Consider the following 13,948-nt stretch of genomic DNA (forward strand, 5'->3'; position numbering starts at 1 on the left):
ATAGCTGGCTACACGTTTGTATCTTTAGACGTGTCTGGGTGTGAGGAGATCCCCCCTGTAACGCTGTAGCCTGTAATCCTGCATATACATAACATATACGTAAATAAACACATAGCTGGCTACATGTTTGTATCTTTAGACGTGTCTGGGTGTGAGATCCCCCCCTGTAACGCTGTAGCCTGTAATCCTGCATATACATAACATATACGTAAATAAACACATAGCTGGCTACACGTTTGTATCTTTAGACGTGTCTGGGTGTGAGGAGCCCCCCCCTGTAACGCTGTAGCCTGTAATCCTGCATATACATAACATATACGTAAATAAACACATAGCTGGCTACATGTTTGTATCTTTAGACGTGTCTGGGTGTGAGGAGATCCCCCCCTGTAACGCTGTAGCCTGTAATCCTGCATATACATAACATATACGTAAATAAACACATAGCTGCTACAAGTTTGTATCTTTAGACGTGTCTGGGTGTGAGGAGATCCCCCCCTGTAACGCTGTAGCCTGTAATCCTGCATATACATAACATATACGTAAATAAACACATAGCTGGCTACAGTTTGTATCTTTAGACGTGTCTGGGTGTGAGGAGATCCCCCCTGTAACGCTGTAGCCTGTAATCCTGCATATACATAACATATACGTAAATAAACACATAGCTGGCTACACGTTTGTATCTTTAGACGTGTCTGGGTGTGGAGGAGATCCCCCCTGTAACGCTGGTAGCCTTAATCCTGCATATACATAACATATACGTAAATAAACACATAGCTGGCTACACGTTTGTCATCTTTAGACTTGTTTGGGTGTGAGTGAGAATCCCCCCCCTGTAACGCTGGTAGCCTGTATATCCTGCATATACAGAACATATACGTAAATAAGCACATAGCTGGGTCTACACGTTTGGTAGTCTTTAGACGTGTCTGGGTGGTGAGGAGATCCCCTGTAACGCTGTAGCCTGTAATCCTGCATATACATAACATATACGTAAATAAACACATAGCTGGCTACACGGTTTGTATCTTTAGACGTGTCTGGGTGTGAGGAGATCCCCCCTGTAACGCTGTAGCCTGTATCCTGCATATACATAACATATACGTAAATAAACACATAGCTGGCTACACTGTTGTATCTTTAGACGTGTCTGGGTGTGGGAGATCCCCCCCTGTAACGCTGTAGCCTGTAATCCTGCATATACATTAACATATACTTAAATAAACACATAGCTGGCTACACGTTTGTATCTTTAAGGACGTGTCGTGGGTGTGAGGAGATCCCCGCCCCTGTAAACGCTGTAGCCTGTAATCCTGCATATACATAACATATACGTAAATAAACACATAGCTCTGGCTACACTGTTTGTATCTTTAGACGTGTTCTTGGGTTGTGAGGAGATCCCCCTGTAACGCTGTAGCCTGTAATCCTGCAATATACATAACATATACGTAAATAAACACATAGCTGGCTACACGTTTGTATCTTTAGACGTGTCTGGTGTGAGGAGATCACCGCCCCCACCCCCTGTAACGCTGTAGCCTGTAATCTGCATATACATAACATATACGTAAATAAACACATAGCTGGCTACACGTTGTATCTTTAGGACGTGTCTTGGTGTGAGGAGATCCCCCCCTGTAACGCTGTAGCCTGTAATCCTGCATATACATAACATATACGTAAATAAACACATAGCTGAGCTACACGTATGTATCTTTAGACGTGTCTGGGTGTGAGGAGCCCCCCCTGTAACGCTGTAGCCTGTAATCCTGCATATACATAACATATACGTAAATAAACACATAGCTGGCTACACGTTTGTATCTTTAGACGTGTCTGGGTGTGAGGAGCTCCCCCTGTAACGCTGTAGCCTGTAATCCTGCATATACATAACATATACGTAAATAAACACATAGCTGGCTACATGTTTGTATCTTTAGACGTTTCTGGGTGTGAGGAGATCCCCCCCCCCTGTAACGCTGTAGCCTGTAATCCTGCATATACATAACATATACGTAAATAAACACATAGCTGGCTACACGTTTGTATCTTTAGACGTGTCTGGGTGTGAGGAGATCCCCCCCTGTAACGCTGTAGCCTGTAATCCTGCATATACATAACATATACGTAAATAAACACATAGCTGGCTACACGTTTGTATCTTTAGACGTGTCTGGGTGTGAGGAGCCCCCCCCCTGTAACGCTGTAGCCTGTAATCCTGCATATACATAACATATACGTAAATAAACACATAGCTGGCTACACGTTTGTATCTTTAGACGTGTCTGGGTGTGAGGAGATCCCCCCCCTGTAACGCTGTAGCCTGTAATCCTGCATATACAATAACATATACGTAAATAAACACATAGCTGGCTACACGTTTGTATCTTTAGACGTGTCTGGGTGTGAGGAGCCCCCCCCCCCCTGTAACGCTGTAGCCTGTAATCCTGCATATACATAACATATACGTAAATAAACACATAGCTGGCTACACGTTTGTATCTTTTAGACGTGTCTGGGTGTGAGGAGATCCCCCCCTGTAACGCTGTAGCCTGTATCCTGCATATACATAACATATACGTAAATAAACACATAGCTGGCTACACGTTTGTATCTTTAGACGTGTCTGGGTGTGAGGAGATCCCCCCTGTTACGCTGTAGCCTGTAATCCTGCATATACATAACATATACGTAAATAAACACATAGGCTGGCTACACGTTTGTATCTTTAGACGTGTCTGGGTGTGAGGAGCCCCCCCCCTGTAACGCTGTAGCCTGTAATCCCTGCATATACATAACATATACGTAAATAAACACATAGCTGGCTACACGTTTGTATCTTTAGACGTGTCTGGGTGTGAGGAGATCCCCCCCTGTAACGCTGTAGCCCTGTAATCCTGCATATACATAACATATACGTAAATAAACACATAGCTGGCTACACGTTTGTATCTTTAGACGTGTCTGGGTGTGAGGAGATCCCCCCTGTAACGCTGTAGCCTGTAATCCTGCATATACATAACATATACGTAAATAAACACATAGCTGGCTACACTGTTTGTATCTTTAGACGTGTCTGGGTGTGAGGAGATCCCCCCTGTAACGCTGTAGCCTGTAATCCTGCATATACATAACATATACGTAAATAAACACATAGCTGCTACACGTTTGTATCTTTAGACGTGTCTGGGTGTGAGGAGATCCCCCCCTGTAACGCTGTAGCCTGTAATCCTGCATATACATAACATATACGTAAATAAACACATAGCTGGCTACACGTTTGTATCTTTAGACGTGTCTGGGGTGTGAGGAGATCCCCCCTGTAACGCTGTAGCCTGTAATCCTGCATATACATAACATATACGTAAATAAACACATAGCTGGCTACACGTTTGTATCTTTAGACGTGTCTGGGTGTGAGGAGCCCCCCCCCCTGTAACGCTGTAGCCTGTAATCCTGCATATACATAACATATACGTAAATAAACACATAGCTGGCTACACGTTTGTATCTTTAGACGTGTCTGGGTGTGAGGAGATCACCCTGTAACGCTGTAGCCTGTAATCCTGCATATACATAACATATACGTAAATAAACACATAGCTGGACTACACGTTTGTATCTTTAGACGTGTCTGGGTGTGAGGAGATCTCCCCTGTAACGCTGTAGCCTGTAATCCTGCATATACATAACATATACGTAATAAACCCATAGCTGACTACACGTTTGTATCTTTAGACGTGTCTGGGTGTGAGGAGATCCCCCCTGTAACGCTGTAGCCTGTAATCCTGCATATACATAACATATACGTAAATAAACACATAGCTGACTACATGTTTGTATCTTTAGACGTGTCTGGGTGTGAGGAGATCCCCCTGTAACGCTGTAGCCTGTAATCCTGCATATACATAACATATACGTAAATAAACACATAGCTGGCTACACGTTTGTATCTTTAGACGTGTCTGGGTGTGAGGAGATCCCCCCCCCCCCTGTAACGCTGTAGCCTGTAATCCTGCATATACATAACATATACGTAAATAAACACATAGCTGGCTACACGTTTGTATCTTTAGACGTGTCTGGGTGTGAGGAGATCCCCCCTGTAACGCTGTAGCCTGTAATCCTGCATATACATAACATATACGTAAATAACACATAGCTGGCTACACTGTTTGTATCTTTAGACGTGTCTGGGTGTGAGGAGCCCCCCTGTAACGCTGTAGCCTGTAATCCTGCATATACATAACATATACGTAAATAAACACATAGCTGGCTACACGTTTGTATCTTTAGACGTGTCTGGGTGTGAGGAGATCCCCCTGTAACGCTGTAGCCTGTAATCCTGCATATACATAACATATACGTAAATAAACACATAGCTGGCTACATGTTTGTATCTTTAGACGTGTCTGGGTGTGAGGAGATCCCCCCTGTAACGCTGTAGCCTGTAATCCTGCATATACATAACATATACGTAAATAAACACATAGCTGGCTACACGTTTGTATCTTTAGACGTGTCTGGGTGTGAGGAGATCCCCCCCCCTGTAACGCTGTAGCCTGTAATCCTGCATATACATAACATATACGTAAATAAACACATAGCTGGCTACACGTTTGTATCTTTAGACGTGTCTGGGTGTGAGGAGATCCCCCCCCCTGTAACGCTGTAGCCTGTAATCCTGCATATACATAACATATACGTAAATAAACACATAGCTGGCTACACGTTTGTATCTTTAGACGTGTCTGGGTGTGAGGAGATCCCCCCCTGTAACGCTGTAGCCTGTAATCCTGCATATACATAACATATACGTAAATAAACACATAGCTGGCTACACGTTTGTATCTTTAGACGTGTCTGGGTGTGAGGAGATCCCCCCTGTAACGCTGTAGCCTGTAATCCTGCATATACATAACATATACGTAAATAAACACATAGCTGGCTACACGTTTGTATCTTTAGACGTGTCTGGGTGTGAGGAGATCCCCCCCCCCCTGTAACGCTGTAGCCTGTAATCCTGCATATACATAACATATACGTAAATAAACACATAGCTGGCTACACGTTTGTATCTTTAGACGTGTCTGGGTGTGAGGAGATCCCCCCTGTAACGCTGTAGCCTGTAATCCTGCATATACATAACATATACGTAAATAAACACATAGCTGGCTACATGTTTGTATCTTTAGACGTGTCTGGGTGTGAGGAGATCCCCCCCCCCCTGTAACGCTGTAGCCTGTAATCCTGCATATACATAACATATACGTAAAATAAACACATAGCTGGCTACACGTTTGTATCTTTAGACGTGTCTGGGTGTGAGGAGATCCCCCCCCTGTAACGCTGTAGCCTGTAATCCTGCATATACATAACATATACGTAAATAAACACATAGCTGGCTACACGTTTGTATCTTTAGACGTGTCTGGGTGTGAGGAGATCCCCCCCTGTAACGCTGTAGCCTGTAATCCTGCATATACATAACATATACGTAAATAAACACATAGCTGGCTACACGTTTGTATCTTTAGACGTGTCTGGGGGTGAGGAGATCTCCCTGTAACGCTGTAGCCTGTAATCCTGCATATACATAACATATACGTAAATAAACACATAGCTGACTACACGTTTGTATCTTTAGACGTGTCTGGGTGTGAGGAGATCCCCCTGTGACGCTGTAGCCTGTAATCCTGCATATACATAACATATACGTAAATAAACACATAGCTGGCTACACGTTTGTATCTTTAGACGTGTCTGGGTGTGAGGAGCCCCCCCCCCCCTGTAACGCTGTAGCCTGTAATCCTGCATATACATAACATATACGTAAATAAACACATAGCTGACTACACGTTTGTATCTTTAGACGTGTCTGGGTGTGAGGAGATCCCCCCCCCTGTAACGCTGTAGCCTGTAATCCTGCATATACATAACATATACGTAAATAAACACATAGCTGACTACACGTTTGTATCTTTAGACGTGTCTGGGTGTGAGGAGCCCCCCTGTAACGCTGTAGCCTGTAATCCTGCATATACATAACATATACGTAAATAAACACATAGCTGGCTACACGTTTGTATCTTTAGACGTGTCTGGGTGTGAGGAGATCCCCCTGTAACGCTGTAGCCTGTAATCCTGCATATACATAACATATACGTAAATAAACACATAGCTGGCTACACGTTTGTATCTTTAGACGTGTCTGGGTGTGAGGAGATCCCCCCCCTGTAACGCTGTAGCCTGTAATCCTGCATATACATAACATATACGTAAATAAACACATAGCTGGCTGCATGTTTGTATCTTTAGACGTGTCTGGGTGTGAGGAGATCCCCCTGTAACGCTGTAGCCTGTAATCCTGCATATACATAACATATACGTAAATAAACACATAGCTGACTACATGTTTGTATCTTTAGACGTGTCTGGGTGTGAGGAGATCCCCCCTGTAACGCTGTAGCCTGTAATCCTGCATATACATAACATATACGTAAATAAACACATAGCTGGCTACACGTTTGTATCTTTAGACGTGTCTGGGTGTGAGGAGATCCCCCCCCCCTGTAACGCTGTAGCCTGTAATCCTGCATATACATAACATATACGTAAATAAACACATAGCTGGCTACAAGTTTGTATCTTTAGACGTGTCTGGGTGTGAGGAGATCCCCCCCCCTGTAACGCTGTAGCCTGTAATCCTGCATATACATAACATATACGTAAATAAACACATAGCTGGCTACATGTTTGTATCTTTAGACGTGTCTGGGTGTGAGGAGATCCCCCCCCTGTAACGCTGTAGCCTGTAATCCTGCATATACATAACATATACGTAAATAAACACATAGCTGGCTACACGTTTGTATCTTTAGACGTGTCTGGGTGTGAGGAGATCCCCCCTGTAACGCTGTAGCCTGTAATCCTGCATATACATAACATATACGTAAATAAACACATAGCTGGCTACACGTTTGTATCTTTAGACGTGTCTGGGTGTGAGGAGATCCCCCCCCTGTAACGCTGTAGCCTGTAATCCTGCATATACATAACATATACGTAATTAAACACATAGCTGGCTACACGTTTGTATCTTTAGACGTGTCTGGGTGTGAGGAGATCCCCCCCCTGTAACGCTGTAGCCTGTAATCCTGCATATACATAACATATACGTAAATAAACACATAGCTGACTACACGTTTGTATCTTTAGACGTGTCTGGGTGTGAGGAGATCTCCCTGTAACGCTGTAGCCTGTAATCCTGCATATACATAACATACGTAAATAAACACATAGCTGGCTACATGTTTGTATCTTTAGACGTGTCTGGGTGTGAGGAGCCCCCCCCCTGTAACGCTGTAGCCTGTAATCCTGCATATACATAACATATACGTAAATAAACACATAGCTGGCTACACGTTTGTATCTTTAGACGTGTCTGGGTGTGAGGAGATCCCCCCCCCTGTAACGCTGCAGCCTGTAATCCTGCATATACATAACATATACGTAAATAAACACATAGCTGGCTACACGTTTGTATCTTTAGACGTGTCTGGGTGTGAGGAGATCCCCCTGTAACGCTGTAGCCTGTAATCCTGCATATACATAACATATACGTAAATAAACACATAGCTGGCTACACGTTTGTATCTTTAGACGTGTCTGGGTGTGAGGAGATCCCCCCTGTAACGCTGTAGCCTGTAATCCTGCATATACATAACATATACGTAAATAAACACATAGCTGGCTACACGTTTGTATCTTTAGACGTGTCTGGGTGTGAGGAGATCCCCCCCCCTGTAACGCTGTAGCCTGTAATCCTGCATATACATAACATATACGTAAATAAACACATAGCTGGCTACACGTTTGTATCTTTAGACGTGTCTGGGTGTGAGGAGATCCCCCCCCTGTAACGCTGTAGCCTGTAATCCTGCATATACATAACATATACGTAAATAAAACACATAGCTGGCTACATGTTTGTATCTTTAGACGTGTCTGGGTGTGAGGAGCCCCCCCCCCTGTAACGCTGTAGCCTGTAATCCTGCATATACATAACATATACGTAAATAAACACATAGCTGGCTACACGTTTGTATCTTTAGACGTGTCTGGGTGTGAGGAGATCCCCCCCTGTAACGCTGTAGCCTGTAATCCTGCATATACATAACATATACGTAAATAAACACATAGCTGGCTACACGTTTGTATCTTTAGACGTGTCTGGGTGTGAGGAGATCCCCTGTAACGCTGTAGCCTGTAATCCTGCATATACATAACATATACGTAAATAAACACATAGCTGGCTACACGTTTGTATCTTTAGACGTGTCTGGGTGTGAGGAGCCCCCCCCCCCCCTTGTAACGCTGTAGCCTGTAATCCTGCATATACATAACATATACGTAAATAAACACATAGCTGACTACACGTTTGTATCTTTAGACGTGTCTGGGTGTGAGGAGCCCCCCCTGTAACGCTGTAGCCTGTAATCCTGCATATACATAACATATACGTAAATAAACTCATAGCTGACTACACGTTTGTATCTTTAGACGTGTCTGGGTGTGAGGAGATCCCCCCCTGTAACGCTGTAGCCTGTAATCCTGCATATACATAACATATACGTAAATAAACACATAGCTGACTACACGTTTGTATCTTTAGACGTGTCTGGGTGTGAGGAGCCCCCCCCTGTAACGCTGTAGCCTGTAATCCTGCATATACATAACATATACGTAAATAAACACATAGCTGGCTACACGTTTGTATCTTTAGACGTGTCTGGGTGTGAGGAGATCCCCCTGTAACGCTGTAGCCTGTAATCCTGCATATACATAACATATACGTAAATAAACTCATAGCTGGCTACACGTTTGTATCTTTAGACGTGTCTGGGTGTGAGGAGCCCCCCCTGTAACGCTGTAGCCTGTAATCCTGCATATACATAACATATACGTAAATAAACACATAGCTGGCTACACGTTTGTATCTTTAGACGTGTCTGGGTGTGAGGAGATCCCCCTGTAACGCTGTAGCCTGTAATCCTGCATATACATAACATATACGTAAATAAACTCATAGCTGACTACACGTTTGTATCTTTAGACGTGTCTGGGGGTGAGGAGATCCCCCCCTGTAACGCTGTAGCCTGTAATCCTGCATATACATAACCTATACGTAAATAAACACATAGCTGGCTACATGTTTGTATCTTTAGACGTGTCTGGGTGTGAGGAGATCCCCCTGTAACGCTGTAGCCTGTAATCCTGCATATACATAACATATACGTAAATAAACTCATAGCTGGCTACACGTTTGTATCTTTAGACGTGTCTGGGTGTGAGGAGCCCCCCTGTAACGCTGTAGCCTGTAATCCTGCATATACATAACATATACGTAAATAAACACATAGCTGGCTACACGTTTGTATCTTTTGACGTGTCTGGGTGTGAGGAGCCCCCCCTGTAACGCTGTAGCCTGTAATCCTGCATATACATAACATATACGTAAATAAACACATAGCTGGCTACATGTTTGTATCTTTAGACGTGTCTGGGTGTGAGGAGCCCCCCCCTGTAACGCTGTAGCCTGTAATCCTGCATATACATAACATATACGTAAATAAACACATAGCTGACTACACGTTTGTATCTTTAGACGTGTCTGGGTGTGAGGAGATCCCCCCCTGTAACGCTGTAGCCTGTAATCCTGCATATACATAACATATACGTAAATAAACACATAGCTGGCTACACGTTTGTATCTTTAGACGTGTCTGGGTGTGAGGAGATCCCCCTGTAACGCTGTAGCCTGTAATCCTGCATATACATAACATATACGTAAATAAACACATAGCTGGCTACACGTTTGTATCTTTAGACGTGTCTGGGTGTGAGGAGATCCCCCTGTAACGCTGTAGCCTGTAATCCTGCATATACATAACATATACGTAAATAAACACATAGCTGACTACACGTTTGTATCTTTAGACGTGTCTGGGTGTGAGGAGATCCCCCCTGTAACGCTGTAGCCTGTAATCCTGCATATACATAACATATACGTAAATAAACACATAGCTGGCTACATGTTTGTATCTTTAGACGTGTCTGGGTGTGAGGAGATCTCCCTGTAACGCTGTAGCCTGTAATCCTGCATATACATAACATATACGTAAATAAACACATAGCTGGCTACATGTTTGTATCTTTAGACGTGTCTGGGTGTGAGGAGATCTCCCTGTAACGCTGTAGCCTGTAATCCTGCATATACATAACATATACGTAAATAAACACATAGCTGGCTACACGTTTGTATCTTTAGACGTGTCTGGGTGTGAGGAGATCCCCCCATAACACTGCAGATGTTTCTGATACCAGCAGTTTGGTGCCAGAGGGAAATAACTTTTTTATTTCTCTTCCAGCTGTCATATTATTGATGAAACAAACACCACTAATATGACCTTTGCTGCTAATGTCCCCCTTGTTCTTTCAGCCACCAGTGAAGACTACAAACTCTTGGAAAATATGAATAAATTAACTTGTTTGAAGTACATGGAAATGAAAGACATTGCAGGAAACATCAGTCGAAATCTCAAGGACTTGAACAAAAAATGTGAGTAAATATCCATAAGAAAGATTTGTTAATCTCACCAGTCTCATCACCAGCCGAGTTATATGGGCACACATATGCCAGCCTAGGTTCTCAACCCTCATGTTGTGCACAAGCACATCAGCAGTTGCTCAGTAGGTGCTAACCTTTAAAAGTGATGTGTGGCTGGTTTAAAGGGATAGTAAACCCAAAAAATATTTTTAACTCATTAAAAACTATTTAAAATAATAAATACAGGGAGTGCAGAATTATTAGGCAAGTTGTATTTTTGAGGATTAATTTTATTATTGAACAACAACCATGTTCTCAATGAACCCAAAAAACTCATTAATATCAAAGCTGAATAGTTTTGGAAGTAGTTTTTAGTTTGTTTTTAGTTATAGCTATTTTAGGGGGGTATCTGTGTGTGCAGGTGACTATTACTGTGCATAATTATTAGGCAACTTAACAAAAAACAAATATATACCCATTTCAATTATTTATTTTTACCAGTGAAACCAATATAACATCTCAACATTCACAAATATACATTTCTGACATTCAAAAACAAAACAAAAACAAATCAGTGACCAATATAGCCACCTTTCTTTGCAAGGACACTCAAAAGTCTGCCATCCATGGATTCTGTCAGTGTTTTGATCTGTTCACCATCAACATTGCGTGCAGCAGCAACCACAGCCTCCCAGACACTGTTCAGAGAGGTGTACTGTTTTCCCTCCTTGTAAATCTCACATTTGATGATGGACCACAGGTTCTCAATGGGGTTCAGATCAGGTGAACAAGGAGGCCATGTCATTAGATTTTCTTCTTTTATACCCTTTCTTGCCAGCCACGCTGTGGAGTACTTGGACGCGTGTGATGGAGCATTGTCCTGCATGAAAATCATGTTTTTCTTGAAGGATGCAGACTTCTTCCTGTACCACTGCTTGAAGAAGGTGTCTTCCAGAAACTGGCAGTAGGACTGGGAGTTGAGCTTGACTCCATCCTCAACCCGAAAAGGCCCCACAAGCTCATTTTTGATGATACCAGCCCAAACCAGTACTCCACCTCCACCTTGCTGGCGTCTGAGTCGGACTGGAGCTCTCTGCCCTTTACCAATCCAGCCACGGGCCCATCCATCTGGCCCATCAAGACTCACTCTCATTTCATCAGTCCATAAAACCTTAGAAAAATCAGTCTTGAGATATTTCTTGGCCCAGTCTTGACGTTTCAGCTTGTGTGTCTTGTTCAGTGGTGGTCGTCTTTCAGCCTTTCTTACCTTGGCCATGTCTCTGAGTATTGCACACCTTGTGCTTTTGGGCACTCCAGTGATGTTGCAGCTCTGAAATATGGCCAAACTGGTGGCAAGTGGCATCTTGGCAGCTGCACGCTTGACTTTTCTCAGTTCATGGGCAGTTATTTTGCGCCTTGGTTTTTCCACACGCTTCTTGCGACCCTGTTGACTATTTTGAATGAAACGCTTGATTGTTCGATGATCACGCTTCAGAAGCTTTGCAATTTTAAGAGTGCTGCATCCCTCTGCAAGATATCTCACTATTTTTGACTTTTCTGAGCCTGTCAAGTCCTTCTTTTGACCCATTTTGCCAAAGGAAAGGAAGTTGCCTAATAATTATGCACACCTGATATAGGGTGTTGATGTCATTAGACCACACCCCTTCTCATTACAGAGATGCACATCACCTAATATGCTTAATTGGTAGTAGGCTTTCGAGCCTATACAGCTTGGAGTAAGACAACATGCATAAAGAGGATGATGTGGTCAAAATACTCATTTGCCTAATAATTCTGCACTCCCTGTAGATTTGTAATTGATACCTTTTTGTAAAGTTTTCTTAACATTTTTTATAATTTCAATTTGAAACTTAGAACTGCGCCAAGCCCATTTTCTAAACATTATATGGAGCCTGTTACGATGTTCTACCTAGGTAGAAACATCATGGCAGCCCGCATGCGCATTAAAACTATTTTATACCTACGCATGCGCAGACTCGTCCCTCAGTCTCACTCTCAAGCAGTCTACTAGTACTGACAGGAAGTTGGAGGGGCAGCTTCACACTTGAGAGGAAGAGACGAGGAGAGCAGTGTGTATACTAGAATTTCTGCCTTGCCTGTGATGAAGTCCATCCGAGTTTTAGACGTTGAATACGGCAGTGAGTTTGAAAGCTATGTTTATTTAACTGTCAGGCTCATCTCCCTCGGTCCCTCCTCCCTCTGGCTGTGTTTGCTTTCATGTGGAAACGGAGCCCTCACCGTCACTAATCCAGCAAACACAGCAAGAGGGAGGGGGAGATGAGCCCGACAGTTAAATAAACATAGCTCTCAAACTCACTGCCCTATTCAACGTTCAAAACACAGATGTACTTCATCACAGGCAGGGAGGAATTCTAGTATACACGCTGCTCTCCTTAGTACAGCAGGGAGGAATTCTAGTATACACGCTGCTCTCCTTAGTACAGCAGGGAGGAATTCTAGTATACACGCTGCTCTCCTTAGTACAGCAGGGAGGAATTCTAGTATACACGCTGCTCTCCTTAGTACAGCAGGGATGAATTCTAGTATACACGCTGCTCTCCTTAGTACAGCAGGGAGGAATTCTAGTATACACGCTGCTCTCCTTAGTACAGCAGGGAGGAATTCTAGTATACACGCTGCTCTCCTTAGTACAGCAGGGAGGAATTCTAGTATACACGCTGCTCTCCTTAGTACAGCAGGGAGGAATTCTAGTATACACGCTGCTCTCCTTAGTACAGCAGGGAGGAATTCTAGTATACACGCTGCTCTCCTTAGTACAGCAGGGAGGAATTCTAGTATACACGCTGCTCTCCTTAGTACAGCAGGGAGGAATTCTAGTATACACGCTGCTCTCCTTAGTACAGGCAGGGAGGAATTCTAGTATACACGCTGCTCTCCTTAGTACAGCAGGGAGGAATTCTAGTATACACGCTGCTCTCCTTAGTACAGCAGGGAGGAATTCTAGTATACACGCTGCTCTCCTTAGTACAGCAGGGAGGAATTCTAGTATACACGCTGCTCTCCTTAGTACAGCAGGGAGGAATTCTAGTATACACGCTGCTCTCCTTAGTACAGCAGGGAGGAATTCTAGTATACACGTGCTCTCCTTAGTACAGGCAGGGAGGAATTCTAGTATACACGCTGCTCTCCTTAGTACAGCAGGGAGGAATTCTAGTATACACGCTGCTCTCCTTAGTACAGCAGGGAGGAATTCTAGTATACACGCTGCTCTCCTTAGTACAGCAGGGAGGAATTCTAGTATACACGCTGCTCTCCTTAGTACAGCAGGGAGGAATTCTAGTATACACGCTG

At 43.5% G+C, this 13,948-nt stretch overlaps 1 protein-coding gene across 3 annotated transcripts in view; it reads left to right on the top strand.

Annotated features, from left to right (window-relative positions):
* LOC128639727 (biogenesis of lysosome-related organelles complex 1 subunit 2) overlaps positions 1–13,948 on the top strand; it is a 128,910-nt gene that overhangs the window by 38,135 nt on the left and 76,827 nt on the right. For all 3 annotated transcript variants that reach the window (XM_053691843.1, XM_053691841.1, XM_053691842.1), the window contains exon 4: positions 10,508–10,627. In XM_053691843.1, coding sequence (XP_053547818.1) covers positions 10,508–10,627 — 120 coding nt within the window. The remainder of the gene's footprint in view (positions 1–10,507; positions 10,628–13,948) is intronic.

The sequence above is a fragment of the Bombina bombina genome, chromosome 9 (genome assembly GCF_027579735.1).
Source record: "Bombina bombina isolate aBomBom1 chromosome 9, aBomBom1.pri, whole genome shotgun sequence".
In the NCBI taxonomy this organism is placed as follows: domain Eukaryota; kingdom Metazoa; phylum Chordata; class Amphibia; order Anura; family Bombinatoridae; genus Bombina; species Bombina bombina.